Raw genomic sequence first — 24,442 nt, 5'->3', positions numbered from 1 at the left:
TTTATAAATTTTGGATATTAACCCCTTACCAGATGTATTGGCAAATATGTTCTCCCATTCTGTGGGTCGTCTTTTTATTTTGTTGATGATTTTCTTTGCTGTGCAGCTAGATTTCTTAAAAACATCAAATGGCAAGAAAACCATTGGTTATCATGAAGTTAGTGTTAAGGAAAAGAATAAATCAAAGTTCTAAGTGGTATGCTAGAGTCTGTATATATTATTCAATTCAAGACTTTATGTAGCTATATAGTACATAAATGATATTAAGAAAGACTATCTATCCTTTGACATTAAAAGGTCCTGAATCATAGCAAAAAGAATGTAATACACTTTGAAAGACACCATGAGTCCAAACAAAAATTTGCATAATAAGAGTTAAACTTAACATAATTCTCTTATCAAAAACCTTCTTCTCCAGCCATGCCAAATAAATCAAGTACTCTGGGACCTGCCTCATTGTCAACTAGCCAAGCAGCATTTTCAACCACTAAAATTAGTTTGAAAAAGTGAAAACCATTGAGGGAATATTATAAAACATATATGATCACAATGGTAAAAGTTAAAATGAAATATCCCACCAACATTTATCAGTGAGAACAGTTGTCTTCGCTGTTAGTTATTAGCCTTCTTTTAATGAGTGAAAAAAACTTTTAATATTCAAAGGTCCTCAGAACCCTTGGGGAATTAAGGAGGCTTTGACTTCCAGCAGATCCTACATAGGACATATTCTTTGAGGTATTTCTCATCTCACACGAGGTAGGGAAAACTCTCCAAACAACCAACAATTACAAAACAAACAAATCCTAGGTCTTGAGCTGTGAGCTGCAAGCACTTAGAAGAGTGGTGTTTCCCTCATAACAGATGCCCATAGGAGTACTCAGGTGCAGCATTGCCTCAAATACAGGTGCCTGTAGCAGTATTTGGAGCCATCAGTGAAAAGGGACTTTGAATTAAGCCTGAATTCTCAAGGGAATCTGAAATAGCCTTAAGTCAATGGCACCCCTGGCTTCCAACAGAAGCATTTTCCAATTCTTTTTGGAGGAAAGAATTCCTAGTTTAGACTCTGTAGGATTCTCATAGTTTATGGTCAGGAAATGAGTTCAAAATAAAACATCAATAAGCACATAGAAAGCAGTTGACTTGAATGCCATATATCAGAAATAAACAAAAATGAATTTAGACCCCTCAGCCCCTACCAAGGGGATATTGGGAAAGCAGATATTGGGACTGGACTGGCAGATACAGATAGAAAAACTGTGTATATTTTTTTTAAAGAGGGCAGAATCACAGCAATCAGTAAGCAACAATAGACCATCAGGAATGACCATGTAGATTTGGAAAATAAACCAAATGAAACTTCTAAAAGTAAAAAATATATAATTATTGAAATAAAGCCAATGGTAGGGTTAAATAGCATACTGCACACAGCAAAAAAATTTTACTGAACTGAAAAATAAATGCAAAGAAATTGCTGAGAGTGAGACTCAAAGTGTCTCAAAGAATATGTCTTATCCAGAATCTGCTAGAATTTGAAGCCTCTTTTAGTTCTTGAAGCATTAATAAGATTTTTGAATATTAAAAAACGATGTCTTCTTCTCTAATGAATAGAAGAGTTATGTACAGAACTGTTCTCATGGATGAATTTTTGCCACTAATTATATAGTTCTGTGATCTTAATTGATGGCTGTTTTAATGTTGACTTTTGCAATCAATATTAGAGAGTAATTAACTACAAGAAGATAGAAAATATAAAAGAGGATAGAATAAGAAAGTCTAATGCTTATCTAGTTAGAGTGTCCAAACTTATGAACAAGTAAAACCATGATGCGGAAAACAGCATGCCCAAGAAGATGAATAAAAAGAAATTCATGTTTACATACTGCAATAAAAATTTCAGAATACCAAAGACAAAGGCAGTATGTAAAAGCAACCAAGAGAAAAGACAAAAATGCCTTCAAAATTGATTGACAACAGACCTCTCAACAGCAGTGGAAGCACAAAGATAATAGAATTCAAAGTGAAATAGAAAATAACTGAGTATGCTATATCTTTCTTTTTTTAGTACTCTATATCTTTCAACAATGAGAGTGAAATGAAAACGTTTATAGGTTAAAAAGCAAAAAAGACAAATAATAAATTTCAAGGATAGTAAGCCATAGACAGGAGAAGATATTTGCAACACTTATATCAGACAATGGACTTGTATCTATAGTATAATAAGATTATCTAAAATTCAATTTTAAGAAAAAGACAATCCATTGAAAAACTTGGAAATGAAAAATTAGAGAAATACAAATTAAGGTCCTATTTCGATTCTATTTTATACATACTACATTGTCAAAAATTAAGATGCCCAATGATACCAAGTGCTGGAGAGAATGTAACTTCTGTAAGCTAGTAGTGGGAGTGAAAATTGGTATAAACATTTAGGAAAACAATTTGGAATTGTCTTGTAAATTTAACATTCAAGTATTGTATAATCCAGAAACTCTGCTCCTAAGGGAACTTTTGTATATGTGCATTATAAAACAAAAAAAAATATTTATAGAAGCACTATTTATAATAGAAAAATTGGTAAGAATTCAAACATGAGAGAATAAATTAATAAATTGTGGCATAGTCATATAATAGAATATTATACAACTCTGAAAATGAATAAATCATAGCTTCTCAACAAGAAAGTGGATAAATTTTAGAAACCTAATACTCAATTCTTTTAATGAAAGTCCCTTAAAAAGACATGAAGTATGATAGTGTTTAATAAAGCCTCAAAACAATTATAACTAAACAATGTATTATTTAGTTTTACAGACTGTGTGATAAAACTATATCTTCTTAAAAGTCAAGGAAATGATAAACACAAAGTTCAGGATGATAACCGTCAAGGGGACACAAGTGCGGGAGTTGAATAAGAGAAGAATACATAAGTATTCTGGTCATGATTTTAAATCTTGGGTTGGATAACAGGCTTCATGTGTGATAATTATCTTGTTATATTTTATGATTACATGTATTTTCTACATGTTTGTAATTAATACTAATAAAATAACATAGAAAATAAAAGGAAGAGAGTATGACAATGGCCTTGTAAGACCGCAGTTACAGTTTAGGATCAGAGAATATCAGAAATGGAACCCCCTCCTCACTTTACACGTAGAAAGGGTGAGGCCCAGTAAGGAAGTTAAGTGACACACATGTTTATTCAACAGATTTTAATGGAGAACTATTGTTGGTGTCAGGGCTTCATCCAAGGGTGTAAGATACCATCCCTAGCCCCATGGAGCTCACTGTTGGGCAGTGGGGGAGGGGCAAGAAAATAAACACAAACATAGTAAGTAAATTATATTGTATGCTAGAAAGTCTTAAATCTATTGAAGGAAAAGAAGAAAAACAAGGGCAAAGTAAAGGAGATCAATATTTCCAGAGGAAAATTGGGGGCAAGAACAGGCCACAGTGTTAAATAAGGTAGATAAGCTTCACTGAGAAGTTGAGGTTAACAAAAACTTGAAGGTAATGAAGGAAATAGGCAAGTGTATATTTAGAGAAAGAGCTTTCTACATCAGACAAAGAAATCAAGAGTGACTTCAAGGATTTTGGCTTGAGAATGTGGGAGGATGAAGTTGCATAAATTGAAATGGAAAAGCTGAGGTGAAGTAAGTTTGCGAGGTAAGATCAGGACTTTAGTGTAGAATATGCTGGGTTCAAGGTGGCTATTAGATTTCCAAGTGAAGGTGTCAAGTAAGCACTAGAACATACTTGTCTAAGGTTCAAGATAGAAATGTGGAGAAAGTCAAATGACATCAGTGACAGAATCAATACTAGTTCAGTGCTTTTTGTACCAAACAGAATGAGATAAATTTGGAAGAATTAAGAGCTGAGATCTATTAAAATGAACACAATAGAAATGAATAGTACTCTGAACAAAAAAGTGGAGTTAGAAAACATTTTGACTTTTTCCAGGTCTTTTTGCAGAATTTTTTTTAGGTCTTCCCAAAAATATATAAATATAGCAGTATTCAGTTAGCCTCAAGTTGACATATTTCCTATTTTGAGATAGTTGATTTTCTGAGGATTTATCTATTACTTACCATATTATTTTCTTTTTTACATTTTTATTTATTTTTAAAGATTTTATTTTCAAAGAGATGGGAAGGGAAGGAGAGAGAGAGGGAGAGAAACCTCAATGAGCAAGAGAAATATGAATTGGTTGCCTCTTGCATGCCACCAACTGGGGGCTTGGCCTGCAACCCAAGCACGTGCCCTGACCGGGGATTGAACTGGTGACCCTTCAGTTCATAGGCCAGTGGTCAGTCCAATGAGCCACACCAGACAGGGCTCATGTTATTTTCTATTATTTCTTTTTGTTTGTAGGCTACAACAATTATGGAACACACACACTTTCAGCTGCACAAATAAATGAAACCAATTCTGCAGGAAATTATGCAACATAGAGAATTCCAAAAAATTATCCACATGTGGATTTTTATTGGCCCTGATCATGTATTGCGATGAAATGATTATAACTTTGCCAAACTGCTTAGTACAAGTATAAGGGTTTGGCGTGCTCCTGGAATAGTTTGCAGAGATACTGAACTGATTAATTGATGTTTTATTTGCACTTTTTAGAGCATGCTGAAATCCAAATGTAAAGCCAAAATCCATTGAATGACATTAGTTGGATGTGGTCACTTTCTAAGAGCTAACACAGGACACTGGAAATCCTCATGCAGTTCCAGAAAGGTTAAGTGACTTGCCTAAAGTCACCAGTGCCAGAAGTGTGTGAAGCACCTGCCTTTGCTGGTACCCAGGCCATTGTGCCTTTACCCATACATTGCTGCTTCAATGCATCACAAAGACTTATAATTTGCTTCTTTTTTATTATCTCTTTGCAGGGTTTCTTCCGGAGAACAATCAGATTGAAGCTTATTTATGATAGGTGTGATCTTAACTGTCGTATCCACAAAAAAAGTAGAAATAAATGTCAATACTGTCGGTTTCAGAAATGCCTTGCTGTGGGGATGTCTCATAATGGTAAGTGAACACTTAGCTCCATGTATTTTATTATTCTCATTACGGCTGCCAGATCAGTAAACATGAAGGCCATTGATGAAAACATGTACTTATACCACAGAATGCCAGGTTTCAGAATATTGCATACTGACAAAGCATTTCTCATTTAGGTCAGAGATTTTAAGCTGTTGTGAGGAATCCTCTCTGTGGTTGGGCATGTGCTATGATCAGAGTAAAGACTTGAAAATCTGGGAGGTGATAGAAATAACCTGTAGTATTTTAAAACAAATATGATATGTGTGATTATATTTTATGTTGCTTTAATAGCATTAAACAGATTATACTTCTGTGTATCAATAGTTTCTTTCTAATTTAAATGTAAGAATTCTGCAGATTTCTAGATATGGAACTTTAGGTGGCTTATCAGAATTTAGATTTATATATTCTATTTATTATGCAAAGATGAGTGTAGCTATAGCAGTAGTCTTGACTTTGAGCAGCATACAAACTTGTGAATAAAGAAATACATTAAAGTTCCACAAAACTTCAGTGTCTGTAGAAAGATAAGAGAATAAAACTTTCTACTTTTTAAACCTATATCAAAAATCAAGCTTATGAATTGGAGTGTTGACCTAATGAGTGACCTAACAAGGAAAATGTAGAAGACCTGAGAAGACCCATATTTTCATGAGTTGTAGAGCTCACTCAACAAAGTCCTGGAAGATAGGCCTGTTTGAATAAATAGTTCTTGATTTCTATTTAGCTCTGACTGATTAACTAGATTATAAAACAAATTTTGATGTAATGATATTATTATATTTTTCAAGTATTAGTTCTTTAAAAACTCATTATAGGCTCAAGAAATGTAAAATGCAAATGTGATCAAAATGAATCCAAAGTCTCATTTCATTGGATATCCTGTTTTTTCTTTCTTTTGCCTTCATCTCTCTCAGAACTGATCTGGTATAAGGATAATCTCTCTCTCCCTTTCTCTCTCTCTCTCTCTCTCTCTCTCTGTCTCTCTCAACTGTATTTTTATTGTTTACACTCTTACAGCTGCCCCTATTTTCACACTCTTTGCCTGCCTCCCCCTCTTCCCGCTGGCCATCACCACATTGTTGTCTGTGTCTGTGGATTATGCATATATGTTCCTTGGCTAATCCCTTCCTTTCTTTATCCAGTACCCACTCCCCTCTCCCTTCTGACAGCAGTCAGTGTGTTCCATCTATCCACGGAATCTTTAAATCAATCTTCATCTATAAGGACTCCAAAGCATCTGTGAAAATTAAGTTTTTGCTCATTATGCTGATGTTTTGTTTTTGCAGTGAAAATCATCAAGATATTTGGGAATCACTAATTGGTTGATACCCTACTCTTTAAAAATAGTTTTAAAATTATATTTTTATCATTAAATGGGTCATTTACTCTAAATACAAGAATGTGTTATGAATAGATCTATTAGCTATAGTTGACAGGAAGGAAATTTGGTCTAACTTTCCTCAACAGTTAATACATCTGCTGTGTATACAACTGCATTCATTGATTGCAAAATAATTTGGTGGTTAATATCATCCATTTTCTTTTTATTTCAGACCTCATAAAACATAGGGCATGTTTTCAAGTCAAGGGTTGTGTATTAGGTGATGAAATCAAGTTGCAATAAACTTCATTTATCTTTATGAAGAAATCTTTGATTTGAGGTCATTATCTATAAGACTGCCTAGAAAAACATGCCAGTTCTGCTTTTAATGCTGTTTCTTTTTTGTTCTTTAAAAAAATTGTCACTTTACACATTGATGTAAAATATATTTCCTGTTGCTTGTACATATTCATGTAAAATATATCTCCTATTTCTTATTTTTAATAGGCAAATAGTATTTAAAGCCCAACCTATGTGGTATTGAGGATATAATTTTCTCTCCACAGAAAAGTCAAAGAAAGCTATTATGAACTGAGTAAGGTCATCTTTGAACATCTTATGACTATTTAAATAAAGGAATTAAACATCACGCATCAAAGGCTTATACAGTTTAACACTTACAGGAGTGCAAACATGACTAAGAGAATCCCTTCCCAGAGGTTTTTATGGTAATGTGTTTGCTGCAGAGAGAAGAAAACATCCACTTAATCTACACATAAGAAGGGGGACTCCACAACTAGATTTTGATTAGTTTAGCCTGTTTTCCTGATGAAGGAACCATTTTTAAATGCAAAATTTTCTAGATCATAGTAACTATTTAAAATTCATTGCTTTGTCCAATGTGAGGCCAACTGTAATGAGATTTCCATTAATACAAAAATGCGTTTTTGTTAATGTTTTGTATGAATGGTCCTCAGTGTAAGAACCCACCAACTTAATAAAGAGGCTTCGTGTGTTATATCAAAATCGGCACCTCACTGTTTTTAGTATGCACAAGAAGAAATGAACATTCCCCTGAAGTAAATTTGCTTCTTTCTGTGTTACTTTTATTTTTGTTCTTTGGTCTTTGCGTAGTCCATTCTCTGCATTTAGCTTCCATGTTAGCTACACACTCCCAGCTTTGAAAGACACTTCTAAAGTAACCATCAAAGAACCCAAAGGCCCTAGGGAATGTTGGAAAATCACCGAAATCAGCAATTGCTAAGTTCTTTTAACTTTGAAAAGTCTATGATGCTATATAAGTCAAAAAACCTATGTCACTGAATTTTTCACTTTTCAACTAGTTATTCTATATCTTACAATGTCAGTCTTCCCAAATATTTAGGCAATTGATACCTGTCAGTCACCTGAATTTAAAAGTTTCCATCTGTATGATTTGGCACCATAAAAATATAATTCGTATGCCTGAATCATGTCTTCTGTATGTTCTGATCAGTTGCTCACTAATGTCAGACAGTACATTTGATAATTGCATAATGATACATTTTGATCATGACATGTAGCCTAAACATTGTAGAAAGATATGACTTCAGCATTTTTCCAATTAGAAACCTAGCTGTTTCTCAAATACCCATTTTCAGCATTGGATAGAAAAAGCACGCAGTTGTTGGATTGATGTACTTGGGAGAAATTTTTCGTTTTTCAGTAATTATCAAGATAAATACATATTGCCATGATTTTGGTCATTTAATAATCCTTCATTTTTAGACCATGGGCCAATCCTGCTGATTGCTCCAAAGTCTTCCTGAGTCATCTCAAGCATGGTCAGCCCAATACCCTGTCCAGACACCTTTAGAGGAAGGCTCCAAAGACAAGTAAAGCAGAAATAAAGAGCTGACTTCCTAGGCTACCCAGAATTAACTTACTAAGGGATTATTACATCAGCTACTATTTGTTTTATGTTTTGAATTAATAAAGCAGGTATCTACAGAATCTTGATAAAAACACTCTCATAGATTAATGTTGCCTCTTCAGTCAAATGGGCCCTTACACATTTTTATGTGTAAGGGTTTTAGGTAAGGGCTTTAGGTTTTTAAAGCATCAGTTTTGTGTTCAAGTCCTGTTGTCAAAATTTCTGCCATTAATCATATTTTTAAATGTGCCCTTTTTATTTTTAATGAGATGATTTAGTCATTAAGAATTTTGACTAGTCAATATTTCATATTCAGAGATGCTTTTCATGTATGAAGTAAATAATAAAATACTAAGTATTGGCTCTGCAGAAAAAATAATCTGATGTAGAGAAGAATTGACTTACGTCATTCAGCTAGGTTTTTCCCTATGCCATTGAGATTTGAATAAAAATTATGTTTTTCATAAATATAAAAATTAGTGAAACCTTAGCTTTACTGATTAGGATGTCCTGTTATATAAATAATGGGGTTTTTTAGTTTTTAAAAAAGGCTGACAACTTAAAAATAATTTCTCAGTGGCTTCATAAAAGTTTAGAAAAGTGGTTTCAGAAATTTTTGTGGCACTCAGCATTTTTAAGGTAGTTCCTTTCTTCCTTGTAAACAGAAGCTCTGGTGTATATTGCAAAAAAGAAAAACATCAATGGCAAATAAATTTAAACTTCAAATTGTTACTCTTTTTTTTCTTTAGTCTTCTTTGTGATATAAAGGAAAATTACCCAAATGTTAACTTTTAGGAAAATATAACAGAGTAAATCATCCTAATGCACATAGCAGGCATGTTACTCAAACCTGGCTGGCCTTCATGATCATTTACAGTCTAGCCTCCACTGCTTTATCCTGCTGCTGCTCTTTTCCACGTAAATTTCAGACAAACTGTGTTCTTTGCTCTTCCTGGAAAATGCCTGTGGGCCTCTGTGTACTATGTCCTTCAGTTCCCTAGTTAAAAAAAAAAAAACAAAAAACCTACCTGGTATTCAAGGCCCAGTTCAAATGTCCTCTCTTTCATAAGACTTTTAATTCCCCATTTTTCCTCTTCTCTTGTTTCATGCCTTTCTCTGACATCACATTGTGACTTTTTTTTAAATCACTTTTTTTCAAATCACTGTTTAACTACAGTTGTCCCCATTTTCCCCTCCACCACTCTGCCCTACCCCACCCACACCCACCTCCCACACTCAATCCTACCCTACCGCCATTGTCTTTGTCCTTAGGTCCTTTATACATGTTCTTTGACTACCCTTCCCCTTCTTTTCCTCGTTATCCTCCTCACCCCTCCCCTGTGGTTACTGTGCCTTATAAAGCAAGGTAGTGATCACATCTGCTAACAAAAACCAAATTTCTATAGACAGCAATAAAAGGGATAAATAAAGCTGAGGACAGGGAGGGAATCAGGGAAATTTATGAGAACTCCAGTAATATATTATGAACTAAGACATTGGGATAGGTGAGAAGAAATGGAATTGAGAGAAATATCAGAACAATGACCAATGAATATAAATGTCTGCAGGGAGAGAGATTGTCAAGACTATTCGGGGTATCTAGTTTGGCTGATAAAATGAATTAACCAAAAAAGGAAAAGAGGATGAGGAGATAGTTTGGAAGGGGGAAATGAAAAGTTCATTTTTATGTTGTAGTTGAAGTGCTTATGGGATAGCCAACATCCATGTATAAAGGAATCTAGGAAGAAGTGAAAAACAAGGATCCAGATCTCAGTAAGAGAAGGCAGGAGTCACTGGCACATCTTGTGAATTAAAGAGAAGATCAAACTAAGAATAACAGAACACAGGTGAAGGAAGGAGGTATGGAAAATAGCCTGCAGAAAGAGGAGAACCAGAAAAGCAGAAACCAGCATGAAAAGAGGGTGAAGAATATCAACAGCATTAAGGCCTGGGAGATTGCTGGAGAGCACAAGTAGAAGAACTTAGAAGAGGTCCCCAGATCTGTCTGTGAAAAAAGAATGAGGGACTTCTAAGAGCAAAGTTTTGGTAAATTTAAATGAGGCAAAAGCTAGATTGCAGTGGGTTAGGAAGTAAATAGTAAGTGACAAATGCAGATGGAGAGGGAGACCTACTCTTTCAATAACTTCAGTGGTATAGTAAAAAATAGCATGAAGGTGGGGGTACACTAGGGTCAGAACCTTAAATATCTGCTTAGGTGAAAAGGAAGGAACTAGTAAAGAGGGGTACATGAGAGAAAGAATAATCTATATATATACTTAGGATCTCCTCTATTAGACATGTTCTTTTCATCCTTGGCCACCTCTCCCCCATCCAGTCTGTCTAACACGATGTCTTGTATCAAATAGGCATTCAATGAATGAATTCAATGATGTCAAGTAAGACTTAAAGGAATCAGATTGAATCAGAAAGGCAGTGGTGAGGCAGTGGTGTTTTGTTTATCTCTACTTTGGAAAGAAACCTAGGCAAATGTTTAAATGTTCTCTAAAATAGTTTGAAAAATGTTATCCCTGCATAAAAATAATACTGGTGTTCAGGCTGTTCCTTGTTTTGCTTTAGAGGACCTAGAAAATTATAGTTATTAGATTGCCAAATTCTGTAAAACCTCAAAATGCACAAGGTTTTTTTCCTAAGAAAGAGAGGTGGAAAAACGTAACTTACTTGGCAAAAGCTATATGAAAAGCAATAGTGTTGTATAAGACTTATTTACATGATAAGGCTTTTATAAAATAAACACATTAAAAGTGGGGAAACTGACTATGAGACATAACCTTACTAATTGTCAAAAGCTTGATAGCATTAAAAATTCACCCCTTAGATGTTGAAAGACAAAATTATTTTTAATAAAACTTATTTCATTCTTCTATCTTCTTTTGATTTATTTTAAAAATCTGCTTTAATTTATTTTTGTAATTAAGTAGCACTTATCATTGATGTTCCTACAGTTAGGTGTTTTTCAAACATGTCATTAATTGTCATTAAGGAACATTAATTGTTTCTAAGATTCAAAGAACAGGATACCTAAATATTCCATGGGCTTGGAGTTGTTATGTTCAAGAAATCAGTGCTAACACACAATGCTGAATCTGTCATATGCTAGTAGTTAGCTCCATTCAGTTCAGTAAAAGTGTGTTACATTAAGGTATGCTGATATACTTTCACCAGAAAATAACGAGTCTCTATATAACCTTTTCTTCCTACAGGGTGCATAGTGATTCTGATATTGACAATTTTTCAAAAAAAATAAGTTACATGAATTTTCTGTAGGTGATTATCCCAAATATGACACTGAATGCCCGTATCCTAGAAGTTGCTCAGTGTAACATGTGCTAGATCTGTAGAACAGACAGAATGTCTTTCATTTTCTTCGGGACTCAAAGAGTAGACAAAAGCGCTTTAAAAAAGAGAGAGCGTAGCATGTTCCCCAGTCCTATGTCATAGAGACTTGTAGAATTTTATAGCTAAATTTAGAACTAGAGGAAGGGATATTGAAAGATCTTCTTTTCCAAGTCTCTCATTCTGCATAAATAAAGCAGTTGAAGACCAGAGGAGAAAAGCCACATAGACAGTTGTTCACTAGCTGAAACTAGAAAGTAGCCTAACTACCTCAAGTGCCGGGTTAATTCCATTGCCTGCCAAAGAGGCTGAAAGTTCTCGCTCAGTGATGCATGGAACATTTTCCTTCTCTTTTAAAATTAATCAGTAGTGTTAGAAGATTTTGAAAAATGTGTTTGTATATGAGCACATCAGCCTTTATATTTCTGGTTCCCAGTTTAGAACTTCTATCTTCTATCTCTAAACTTCAGTTTTATGGAAAACAGCAGTCCATAGAGAGAATACTTCCCTCATCTTGATTCTCAGATTCACTGAGGTTCAAGAATTACTTCACTAAAAACACCATTTCCTAAACAATTTAAAGAAAGAGAGATAGAGATAGAGATGGTTGGATAGATAGACGGATGGATAGATAGAGAGACAGACAGGTGGATAGATAGACAAAGGGATTAGGTTTTCAGGTTTTGTTGTTTACCTGTGGGAAAGGATCTAGGTTAGTGTGCCATATCTACCATACTGGTCTATAGCCCACAGCAGCCACAATTCCTCTAGACGACTTTATCAACAAATAATAAAAGCTGCACATATTAAGCATTACTATGTGCCAGGCACTGTGCTAAACACTATCTGTGCCTTATATCATCACCTCACATGAGGTAGGTTAGTATTATTAATGGGGTTCAAAAGCAACAAAATAAAATCAGCTTTTTCTCCCTTAAAAAAATGCATGCAAATAAAAATTTGTATTTATCATTTCAGATTTCCATGTTTTATGCAAATTTAGTCACACCAAATGAGATATATTTTACATTCCTTTTGTTGAAACTGTACTATGTAAAAAATGCTGAAATCGCCTATGTAATTAGTTGCACTGACAGTTCATTGAACCTAATTTGCATCATGAGCATTTAGCGATACAGAAAATTTGTTATAAGCTTTTGGTCTTTGGAGGGAACTTCAACTTATAAAAACTAACATTTTATTTTTTCAATTTAATTTTACTGAATTTATTGGAGTAGCATTGGTTAGTAAAATTATATAGGTTTCAGGTGTACATTTCTATAACACATCACCTGTATATTATGTTCTGTGTTCACCACCCCAAGTCAAAATTCTTTCCATCACCATTTATCCCTCTTTTACCCTATTCTACCTCCCCTACCCCTTTTCCCTCTAGTAATCACCTTACTGTTGTCTGTGTCTGTTCTCTGTGTCTGTGAGGGTTTTTTTTAATCCCTTCACCTTTATCACCCAGCAGCCCCAGCCTTCCTCCCCTCTGACAGTTGTTAGTCTGTCCTCTGTGTCTATGAGTCTGTCACTGTTGTGCTTGTTAGTTCAGTTTGTTCATTAGATTCCACATATAAGTAAGATCATATGGTACTTGTCTTTCTCCGACTGGTTTATTTCACTTAGCATGATACTGTCCAGGTCAGTCCATGCTGTTACAAAAGATAAAATTTGACTTCAGTCAAAATGTAGGCATAGGAAAATAAGCCTTGCCTCCTTGAGCAACTATAGCAAAAATTACAACTAGACTACAGAACAAATATCACCCAGAATTGTCAGAAAATCGAGCTGTATGGAAGTCCAACAACAAAATATTTAAAGAAACCACATTCATCCAGATGGGTAGGAGGGGCAGAGATGTGGAGACATGCGGAGACGCGCAGAGAGGTGGAGAGGCTCAGAGACACTGAGTAAAGCAGAGATGCAGAACAGGTGGTTCCACATCCACATGTGGTAGATAAAAATGGGGAGGGATACCTGGGGAGCAAGGGATCCCAGCATAGGACCAGACCACCCAACCCAGGGTTTCAGTGCCAGGAAGATAAGTCCCCATAACTTCTGACTGTAAAACCCATTGGAGTTTGGGGCAGCAGAAGAAACTTTGGGATTCTCAAGAAACTCCTCTTAAAGGGCCCACAAAGAATTTAGGACCAGGATTCAGCACCAGTGCAATAGTAGAAGGGGCACCAGTCACATACAGGGGGAAATTGAAGTGACTGGCAATAGGGCGAGACAGCTTCCTCCCAGGAAAAACTCCAGAGGCCAGGCAGCAGCATTGTCCCCTTTCTGAACCCTCCCCAAACAGAGCCACAGAGCTGTGACACAGGTTGCCCCACCCTGGTGATTACCTAAGACTCCATCCACCCATATAATTTACAGGTGCTCTTTTTTACAGTAGGCTGTGCTCCTAAGACAGGGAGTCAACGCAGCTCTACCTAATACACAGAAACAAAGACAGGGAGGCTGCCAAATGACGAGACAAAGAAACATGGCCCAAATGAAAGAACAGAACAAAACTCTAGAAAAAGAATAAATGAAATGGAGATAAGCAACCAATCAAATGCAGAGTTCAAAACACTGCTTATACGGATGTTCAGGGAACTCACTGGGTACTTCAACAGCATAAAAATGACCCAGGCAGAAATTAAGGTTACACTAAGCAAAATAAAGAAAAATCTATAGGGAACCAACAGTGGAGTGGATGAAGCCTAGAATCAAATCAATGATTTGAAACACAAGGAAGAAAAAAGCATTCAATCAGAACTTCAAGAGGAAAAAAGAATCCAAAAAAACAAGGATAGTCTAAGGAGCCTCTGGGACATCTTTAAACGTACCAACATCCAAATCATAGGGGTACCAGAAAGGGAAGAGGAAGAGCAAGAAATTGAAAACTTATTTGCAGAAACAATGATACAAAACTTCCCTAATTTGGTGAAGGAAATAGACATACAAGTCCAGGAAGCACAGAGTCCCAAACAAGATAGATGCAAAGAGGACCACACCAAGACACATCATAATTAAAATTCCAGAGGTTAAAGATAAAGAGGGAATCTTAAAAGCAGCAAGAGAAAAGCAGATAGTTACCTACAAATGAGTTCCCATGTGACTGTCACCTGATTTCTCAAAAGAAACTTTGCAGGCTAGAAGGGACTGGCAAGTAGTATTCAAAGATGAAAAGCAAGGACCTACAACCTAAATTACTCTATCCAGCAAAGCTATCAGTTAGAATTGAAGGGCAGATAAAGAGCTTCCCAGACAAGGTAAAGCTAAAAAAGTGCAGCATCACCAAGCCATTATTATATGAAATGCTAAGGGGAATTGTATAAGAAAAAGAAGATCAAAAGGATGAACATTAAAATGGCAGTAAATTCACAACTATCAGTAATTTAATCCAAATAATAAACTAAGTAAATAAGCAGAACAGCAATAGAATTATAGATATGGAGATCATTTGGAGAGTTATCAGTTGGGGGGGAAGGGGGACCATGGGGGAAAGGGTGCAGGGATTAAGAAGAACAAATTCGTAGGTGCAAAATAGAGAAGGAGATATTAAGAATAGTATAGGAAATAGAGTAAATAGAGTAGCCAAAGAACTTATGCATGACCCATGGACATGAGCTAAGGGGTGGGGGTTGCTGGAGGGATAGGGGTACTGGGTGGAGGAGGGGCAAAAGGGGAAAACTTGGGACAACTGTAATAGCATAATCAATAAAATATATTTTTTAAAATAGGTAAGATTACCTTTTTTACCATCAAATAGTGTTCTATTGTGTAAATTTACCACAGCATTTTTTATCTACTCATCTACTGATGGGCAATTGGATTGCTTTCAAACCTCGGCTAAGGTAAATAATGTTCCAATAAACATAGGAGTACAAAAATTCACATTTTATTTAGATTGTATCAAAAGACTTTTGCTTTGATTTCTCCTAATTCTAAAATTATTTTTAGAAGTTGTTTTTGGCTATTTTGTTAGGTTATGGACAAGCAGGACTAGCAAATGTAATAAGTGACTCCCTTTGGCTGTTTTTTTTATTTTAAATTAACTTTTTGGGTTAGAAAAAAAGTATTTTGCTAGACATGTAAAAGTTTTTTATATAATTATAGTTTATTACCTGTGAAAATGTAGCCAAAACCTAAAACAATATCTGGCACACATAGACATTCAGTAGTTGCATATTGAGTGAAAAGACAGTATTGTGTGCTCTGTTAAATAACTAAAGTTAAAGAACAAAAGACTTTTGGTGATTCTAGCCATCTCTGTTTTATCATATAACTAATTTTGCCCAAGCTTTACACCAAAATTTCTTCTACTTTTAATATGCCATGATTTTTACAGGGTGTTTTCTTTCATGATCACTTTCCCAAATGTATATACATCTCCCAATGTATATACATCTCATTTTTCTGTTCCCAGACTTGATATTTTGGAGTTTAATTCATCAAGCCCTTATTTGAGTTTAATTCATCAAGCTTTCATTATATACCCACTATGTGTATTTTGTTGCACCCAAAAGCAAAGATGAGAAAACCTGGTGCTTATATACTTTATGTTTTAGTAGAATAACCAATATAAGCCCACACAGTAGTATACACAGTAGTATAGTACTAGTTTGATACATAAGCTAATATATTCATATAACAGAAGCCCATCATTTAGGAAGCTTTTTCTAAACTGTCCCAAACCCCAAGTTTTTGATACATTTCTCACTGGGTATAGGGATGGCATATTAAAATTTCCTATAAAAGATACATAATTTTAGAAGTTAACAAATGATTCTAATATGCTCTGCCTCTCCCCTACTTCCCAATCCTCAACCAAGAACTACTGATGAAAAGGAGTAAACAGTACAAGGAAGCAAATGATTGGACTGGCTTCACAGAGGATTTTGAAGAAATCTGCTATCTAGGGGGGTTTTTTTTCTGTCTTATTTCAAAACATATTATACAAGGACTTAACAAGAGCCAGACATTTCATTAAGTTCTGAGTACAAAATAATGAGCAAGTTTCCTGCCTTTTTGGAGATTATATAGCAGGAGAGAAAATAAAACATTACAGATAATTATTTTGATCCATGCTATGCAAGAGAATACAATTAAGTAATGAGGGTATATCCTGAGGGACTGAATGATCAGGCCACAGGGTTGGGGAGACTGCAGTAAAAATGTGAGCAACCATTCATTGTCCATCCCTGTGGAACTGAAAAGAAAGAGAATGGGGAAAAGGGAGTAGAGAGACAAGATTTTTGACCAAAAAATATGGCAACTTGAAGGGGTCATATGCAGAGAGTATATTTACCAAATAGATACAAGCTAATTTAATTTAAAGTTCTCCAAAGACTGAGAGATAAGATCTCTTCCCTTCTAACTCAGAGGTCCCTAAGGAGGCCCCTACAACACAATATTGTATTAGTTGGTTACAAAGCTTACTCATGGTCAACTGAAAGGAACTTAAAAATTTGAGGCTGAAGGGTACAAAGCAATTTCTTTTTTAACAAGTTCAAAATAAAATTCACTAAGTATTCAGGAATGTGTTCATGTCCTTTTATGTCTATGATAGAATGCTACCTTTAGCATAATAATGTAGAGCAAGGTACCATCCATTTATTCATTCCTATATTCAACAGTCATTGACTGAGCACCACCAATAAGTGTTAGAGATATAAATTAATACAACAGTCTCTACCCTCAAGGAGCTTATAGTCTAGGGAAGGAGACTGTCATAAAAACACATCACAGTGATACCATATAAGTGTAATAGTAGAGCTATGCACAAGGTAATATTGGACATGATGTTCAAATGTCCTTATTATGGGAAAATACAAGGAGTCCAGTCCTTATTACAGGAAAGTGTGAAGACTGTGAAGTGTGGCTGCAAAGTAGCATTAGTCAAAACAATATTTTGCATATCATCCAGCAACTCCACTTCTAGGCATTCATCTAAAGAAAACAAAAACACTAATTCAAAAAGATATCTTCACCCTCATGTTCATTGCAGCATCATTTATAAAAGCAGCCATGTAAAAGAAGGAAATCATCCTATTTGTGACAATATGGATGAAACTTGAGGGCATTATGCTGAGTGAAATAAGTCAGACAGAGAAAGACGAGTACCGTATGATTTTACTTAATATGTGGAACAACAACATATACAAACCTATACAACAAAAAATCTAATGCATAGATACAAAGAACAAATTGGTGGTTACTGGAGGCAAGGAAGCAGGGCAGTGAAATGGGTGAAAGGGGTCAAAAGATACAAACTTCCAGTTATGAAATAAGTAAGATCTAGGGATGTTAGGTACAGCATGGTAACTATAGTTAATAATACTGTATTGTATATTGAAAAGTTATTAAGAGAGTAGATCTTAAAGTTTCTCATCACAAAAAAAAATGTGTAACTATGCATGGCAATGGATGTTAACTAGACTTATTCTGGTGATCATTTCATAATATATGCAAATACCAAATCATTATGTTGTACGCCTGAAACTAATATATTGTTATGTGTCAATTATAATCTCAACTTTTAAAAAACATTAAAGCTTTAAATAAACAGCATGTGAAGCACCTGGAACGAGGCATGATAACTGGTTTAAAATTAATTAATTAATTATTTATTTAATTAATATTTTGCAGATAGTATTGGTAGAGAGGAAGAAAAACACATTTGAGTTGAAAGAGTTTCAAACACATGATATTTTTCCCTCAACTGATATTCCCTTAAATATCTCTCTTAATTGCTCCTCTTTGCCTTTCTTTCTTTAGTTTTCTTCTATTTTCACTCATCCTTACCCCACAGGAAGCCAAATGTTAAAGAAGTTGTCTTTTTGACAAACAGCATTAAGTGGTACTTCTGGAGAGTCAGGGGGATAATTATGGCTTCTCTCCACTAAATATAAAAGTACTCTCAGAGTAATATGAAAGAAAGCACCATCCATATTTTTTTACTTTTATTTTATTGATTTTAGAGAGCGGGGAAGGTAGGGAAACAGTGGCGGAGAAACATTTATGTGAGAGAGAAACATCACCAATTGATGTTTGGGGCTCATGTACATGCCCCACTGGGTACCAAACCCACAACCCAGGCATCTGCCCTGACAGGGAATTGAACCCATGACCCTTCAGTCGACAGACAATGCTCCAACCAACTGAGCCACACTGGCCAGGGCCATCCATATTTATTTATAACAGGGACAAAACAGTACAGACTCCCTGAGAACAAGGCTTATGTCTGTATAACTTTGAATTCTGCACAATTCATGAAACATGTTGATCCTTTTAGCACCTGACTTTATGTCAAATGCTGGGGATACAGAAATGAATAAGACATTGCCCCTGGCCTTCAGGCTGTTATTCTAGAATGGGACAAATAGACATGTAAAATAAATAAAGTACAGTGTGAAATTGCTATCATTGAAGTTTGCATGAAGGGCTGTTGGAATACTGGGGAAGGAATAATAAACTCTGCTTAAAGAAATCAGAGAAAGCCTCACGAAGATGACATTTGAATTAGGTCTTAAAGGATAAGTAGAAACTGGCTTAACCTTCCTAGCAAGATTGTTTCAAATTAAAGAAATGAACAGTTTAATTGTTACTGATAGGCTGTTTGCTGTGAAATAAAAAGATGAGCAAAGTCGTAGATAGAAACCAGGACTTGAGATTGGTGGAGGGAGAAGGGGCTTTTAATATATGGGCACTAGTGCTGTGAGAAAACAGTATGCATTAGGAGCAGCGATATTTCAGTGATTCATTCTGTCATATCTCTTCCTCTCTAGCCATCAGGTTTGGGCGGATGCCACAGGCTGAGAAGGAGAAGCTGCTGGCAGAGATCTCCAGTGATATCGACCAGCTGAACCCAGAATCTGCTGACCTCCGGGCCCTGGCAAAACATTTGTATGACTCATACATAAAGTCCTTCCCGCTGACCAAAGCAAAAGCGAGGGCCATCTTGACAGGAAAGACAACAGATAAATCAGTTAGTTCTCTTCTACCATCTTCATTTGGGGTGGCTGGGTTTATTTTTGTTGTTGTTATTATCTCCTTTGAGGAAATGATTAACCATGTTACACACACACATGCAGAGTACTATTCAGCTGTTAGCTGTTACATATTGTAGGCAGAGTCTGAAGCACAGGAAAGGAAATGTCTTCAGATAGGATAAGTAAACATTATTTTGAAAAGGGAAAAAGTCCATCAAGTTCTCCTACTACTGGTATTTCGCTGTGGATAATGTGCACTTTTTTGCCCAAATTTTTGAGGGAAAAATAAGGATGCACATTACATGAGTATAATGATTACATACCATGGGTATAATAATCCTGTGTATGATACAAAACCGTGGGTGTGCATATGTGGCAAAATACAGTAAATTCTTCAAGAATAGTATAAACATATGCAGGTCATCTTAATTTTAATGAATGGCCAAGCCCCCTTTATCCACCACCTTCTTTCAGGATCTATTTCTTTTCTTGCCATGAAAATAACTAGTTACGACTACATTCATTCACTCAGCCCTGCTTTCTGGTCCTAGGTTTGGAAAAGGTATTCAGTCTCATTATTTTACCTTTTGGGAGCAGTACTAGAGATGCCTCTTAGGCAGTTCCACGTTGGACAGAAAAATACATTCCAGATACTACATTACCTTTTTTCCTTGTAGCACTCCGTTGGTGATTCCTGGGTAACTGGAAGCATCATCCTTTTAGATACATGTATGAATTTTATCTTCTGTGAGGCTTGGAGCCACCTGGGCTACTCTAGCTGAGAATCTAGTGGATTCTCAGACATCTATAACCTCATTGATTACCACTGTTTAGAGAACTCAGAATGAATTATAATTATAATTATGTGGAGTCAAGTTTTCTAAAAAGTAGAACTCTCCCCTGATAGGAAGCTAAGAAAGCAACATGGAACCATATTAAAACAAAATATAATTACAGCTGAATTCTAGTCCCAATTCTGCTGTCTGCTTACATATGGATCACATCCCTGTACCTCAGTTTGCACAGTCAGGGTCTGGCTTTCACTGTAATGTCCACAGCATGTCTTAGGGTAGTAAGTCACAGAACACATTCAGAAGGCACCACCCCAGCCCTTGATAGACCTTTTATGCTATCATTTATTTTCAAATGAACATAGCTCTAGGCTAGCTATGCAATTACTTGATGTGTGTGTATCTTTTCCTTACTTGATTATATTTTTTGGAAAGTTTGATTACCCTTTAATGTACTTTTATAATGCTCCTAAGATGTTATTTTTTCCTTTTAGCTAACCCATAAGAATAGAATCAGCTAATAGAAAGAGAAAACTCCTGTAGTATATTCCTGTATAAAGAGCCAAATGCCAGAAGTACAAGAGAGGTTTTTGATACCTTAACAGTATTATACCTGTATTCAGTTCTTTATGATTTTAAAAATTCTTACAAATTTATATGTTCAAGATATATGACCATCTTATAGCTCCTATTATTACCCCCTTTTTAAAGATGAGGAAATTGATGGTTAAACATTTTGCCCTGAGACCACACAGCATGTGGAAGAACCAAGACTATAATGCAGGCCTTCTGACTACTGCTTCAGTACATTCTGAGCATGATATTCCCTCATGGAAGTTAGTATTTCCCATTGGCTAGCAATGAGCCAGGGTTGCCCTGTACACTAGGAAAGTTTCACCTTGGGAAAATATTCTGAGTTATGATTTATTTTTACCAACTTTTAGAATAGCAGGAATTTTCAACCTCTCCTACTATCCTAGTATATTCACAGTTGGAAAAATTACCTTGTGCTGTTTTGTTCTTCCAGAATTATAGTGATTAGGACTGTCTTCTGCAGACTTTTATAGACTATAAATCATATGGCAAAGCTAAGTCTATATATTTATTAAATGAAAAAAATTGGGGTATAACAAAACAAAAGCAAATGAAGACTTCTACATAGATGATTTGACTATGGAAAATAAGCTGTGCTCATATAAAGGGAGAAAAATAAAAAGAAAGCTAGACTGATGTGGCTAAAGAAGGTTAACAATGGGCAGATTGCAACAACTTGATGAGAGCCAGTATGGGATAGGAAAGTGGAGGACAGAGCCCAAGAACTGGGGAAGGAGTGATAACTGGGAAAGAGCCCTAAAACCAACTGTTTACACCACTGCTTTCCCTCAGGCCATTTAGCTTCCAGGAACTGCTTTCTCACGTTTTTCTTATCTCTCAATCCAGACCTGCAATCCATGCTGGAAAGCCTATCAATTTAATTGTACTTGGAAGATAGGAGGAAGGCAGTTAAAAAATTTGTTTGTTTGTTTGTTTTTCTGCAGTAGTCAAGAATTTAAATTTACTCCACCAGTGACCAACATACTCTTCACTGTATTACTGAAGGGCAGAGCCCAATCCACTGTAAACCACTTTAAAACCTCATGCCAATTGATTCTTTGGCTCTAAATATTTCTGTTAAAAATAAGATAATTGCAGGCACTTTATGTGATAAATAGGTATTAAGCTATTTTAAGAGAAAGGGCTGCAAAATGCTTGATTATAGGCTTTTCAAGTTCAGAGGCCAAATGTCTGTCATTTTTCCCCTATAATAACTGTAACTGTGCTTTCCCCATAATAGTTACTTGGGATGTATTTGATTAATTGAATTAAAAACTATTGCCTATGCCTTTGAAATTCTGGACTTTCAACAGAGGTCCTCTAACTAGCCTAATATTTGCTAACCAAACTGGACATCATTAATGATCTGGATAGAGGCAAAATTGCCTCTTGTTAGGGTCTGGAAAGACAGACTGGGCCAAATTAAAATAATCCATTCACTGATTACACAAAACTGAAATAGAATTGTTTGGCTCTCTCTTTTCTCCTTATCTTGCAAAATCAAATTAAGCACTGGTGGAAAGAAATAGTTCAGAGAGGAAGATGGGAGAGAGGAAAAAAAACAAAAAATGTGATTTCCAAGGAGACTAGGGATTTGTTTTTTATCTTACATGGTCATGTTATTCATTTGATAGCATCTTTCTCAGGGGTGTTATGTTATCTCTTGGCCAAGACTTATGAAGGTTAAGATTTGAATTGATTGAACAAGCTTTGCAGAAGTATGGACTCTTGAGAGGGTGGTGGAGGATGTGAAAAAGTGGCTATGGCTGGTGCAATAGAGCAGTTTGGGTCCCATTATACACCCTGATGAACTGATGTCATTAGTGTTAGTTAGGCCAAGTCTGGGATAGGCTCCTCAGTATTGTGGATGACCAGTTACCAAGAACCTTTGGAAAGGAAATGACTTTACTGAAGAAGCCATTCTTTAAATTTATCTTACTGCTCCATTTAACCATTGCTCATTCATCTCATTTATGGAATGCCTGCTACTCTTTCCTCTCATGCCCAGCACCAGCATTTACCTGCAGGCCAACCAGGGCTTCTCCCTTGCCAGCTTAACTTTCTTCTCCTGTATCTTATTCCCTGGTGCTGTTTGCACCTTTCAAAACAGATAAATGGACAGATAAATTAAATGTTCCTGCTCCCCTCTGATCTTTTTAACTTTAACAACTGTACTGTTGGAATATGATGTACTTTTCAGTTCATGCCTTAAAAAAAATAATGCTTGGGAATTTTAGGCTCAGGGCTAGGAAAAGATGGAATATGGAATCACTGCACATGGATCACGGGAGGATTTTAGGAGCAATGGACCTCTTAGCCACCCTAAAATAGGAATGAATTGACTCTCCCACAGTCTATTTTCCTTTAATGGCTTGTTCCAGCCCAGGACCCTTCTTTAAGAGATCCTGCTAAACTCTGAAACTGTGAATATACTAGAACTAGAGTGCTATGGTTCCTGAAGGCAGCTGGAGAACTGAATGGACTTTGGAAGTTCCCAGTGTTTGACCATTACCCTGATGTGATGATCACACTGGGTGCATCATCATCACATGATCTCATGTTTGTTGATGAAAATAAACAGAGAGTGGTTTTCAAAATCATTTTCAATGCCATGGTTTATCATAAAACAATAAATAGAAAAACTCTTGGTGTTCCTGCCAACTTTTCACTCCATATCTGAGAGATGGTGAGGCCCTGGCTGCACTCTCTCTGCCAGTAAAGATAAAACTTCTTATTTGTACTGTATTGGACTTTGCATCCCATCATGTTGCTTATGATAGGTACATGCAGTGTCACTGTTTTTATAATTACAAAAGCAAACAGTGCCATTGTAAAAAGGGTTTTCCCTAAGTAGTATATGAAATAGGAAACTAATGATTAATAAAACCAATATATAAATGTAAATTGTGAAAATATTCTGTACTCTTTAAATTTTTCTCATTCTAAAATTTACATGGTCCATCAAATCTAATAACTCAAACTATTGGAAAGATAGCTGTGCTTTTAAATCCTGAACAAAATTGTCCCTTTCCCTTTTACCTGTGGCAAAGCCTGAGTGAGCCAGGATTTACTGTCCTGCATAGGAAGATGACAGACAAATCCTTAGAGAAAAGAGACCACAGAGCCCCACTATAAAAAAAGAGCAGGATAACAGTGCTATTTTATTTCAATGGTTACTAAAGAACTTGGGCTCCTAAGATTACTAATTCCTATGTCAATATTAGTAAAATAAATTCCTTTATTGCCAGGACTGTCAGGAATAACTAAAAACATAATATATCTGAACCAATAGTATTATTTCAGACAATAAATTAAAAAGATAATATTCTATATATTTAAGAAGAAAAGTACTTTGATTTTTTTCCCTTTTTCATGATTAGATTCAGTTGGCCAATACCCTTGTTTGCCAGCTGAGTAATGTTTTGGCTGGCAA

The 24,442-nt window shown here is 35.6% G+C and overlaps 1 protein-coding gene across 6 annotated transcripts in view; it reads left to right on the top strand.

Moving 5' to 3' along the window:
* The window catches only part of PPARG (peroxisome proliferator activated receptor gamma), a 145,650-nt gene that overhangs the window by 98,912 nt on the left and 22,296 nt on the right, over nucleotides 1-24,442 (top strand). For 5 of the 6 annotated variants that reach the window (XM_045832276.1, XM_045832278.1, XM_045832277.1 and 2 more), the window contains 2 exons: nucleotides 4,893-5,031; nucleotides 19,421-19,620. In XM_045832276.1, coding sequence (XP_045688232.1) covers nucleotides 4,893-5,031; nucleotides 19,421-19,620 — 339 coding nt within the window. Of the gene's footprint in view, nucleotides 1-4,892; nucleotides 5,032-19,420; nucleotides 19,621-24,442 lie in introns of those variants that run through there. The other variant, XM_045832280.1, reaches the window with a different exon arrangement.

The sequence above is a fragment of the Phyllostomus hastatus genome, unplaced genomic scaffold, assembly GCF_019186645.2.
Source record: "Phyllostomus hastatus isolate PE091 unplaced genomic scaffold, TTU_PhHast_1.1 phas_contig_16, whole genome shotgun sequence".
Classification (NCBI taxonomy): domain Eukaryota; kingdom Metazoa; phylum Chordata; class Mammalia; order Chiroptera; family Phyllostomidae; genus Phyllostomus; species Phyllostomus hastatus.
The sequence above is the reverse complement of the archived record's forward strand: the minus strand, read 5'-3'. Positions and strand labels throughout refer to the sequence as shown.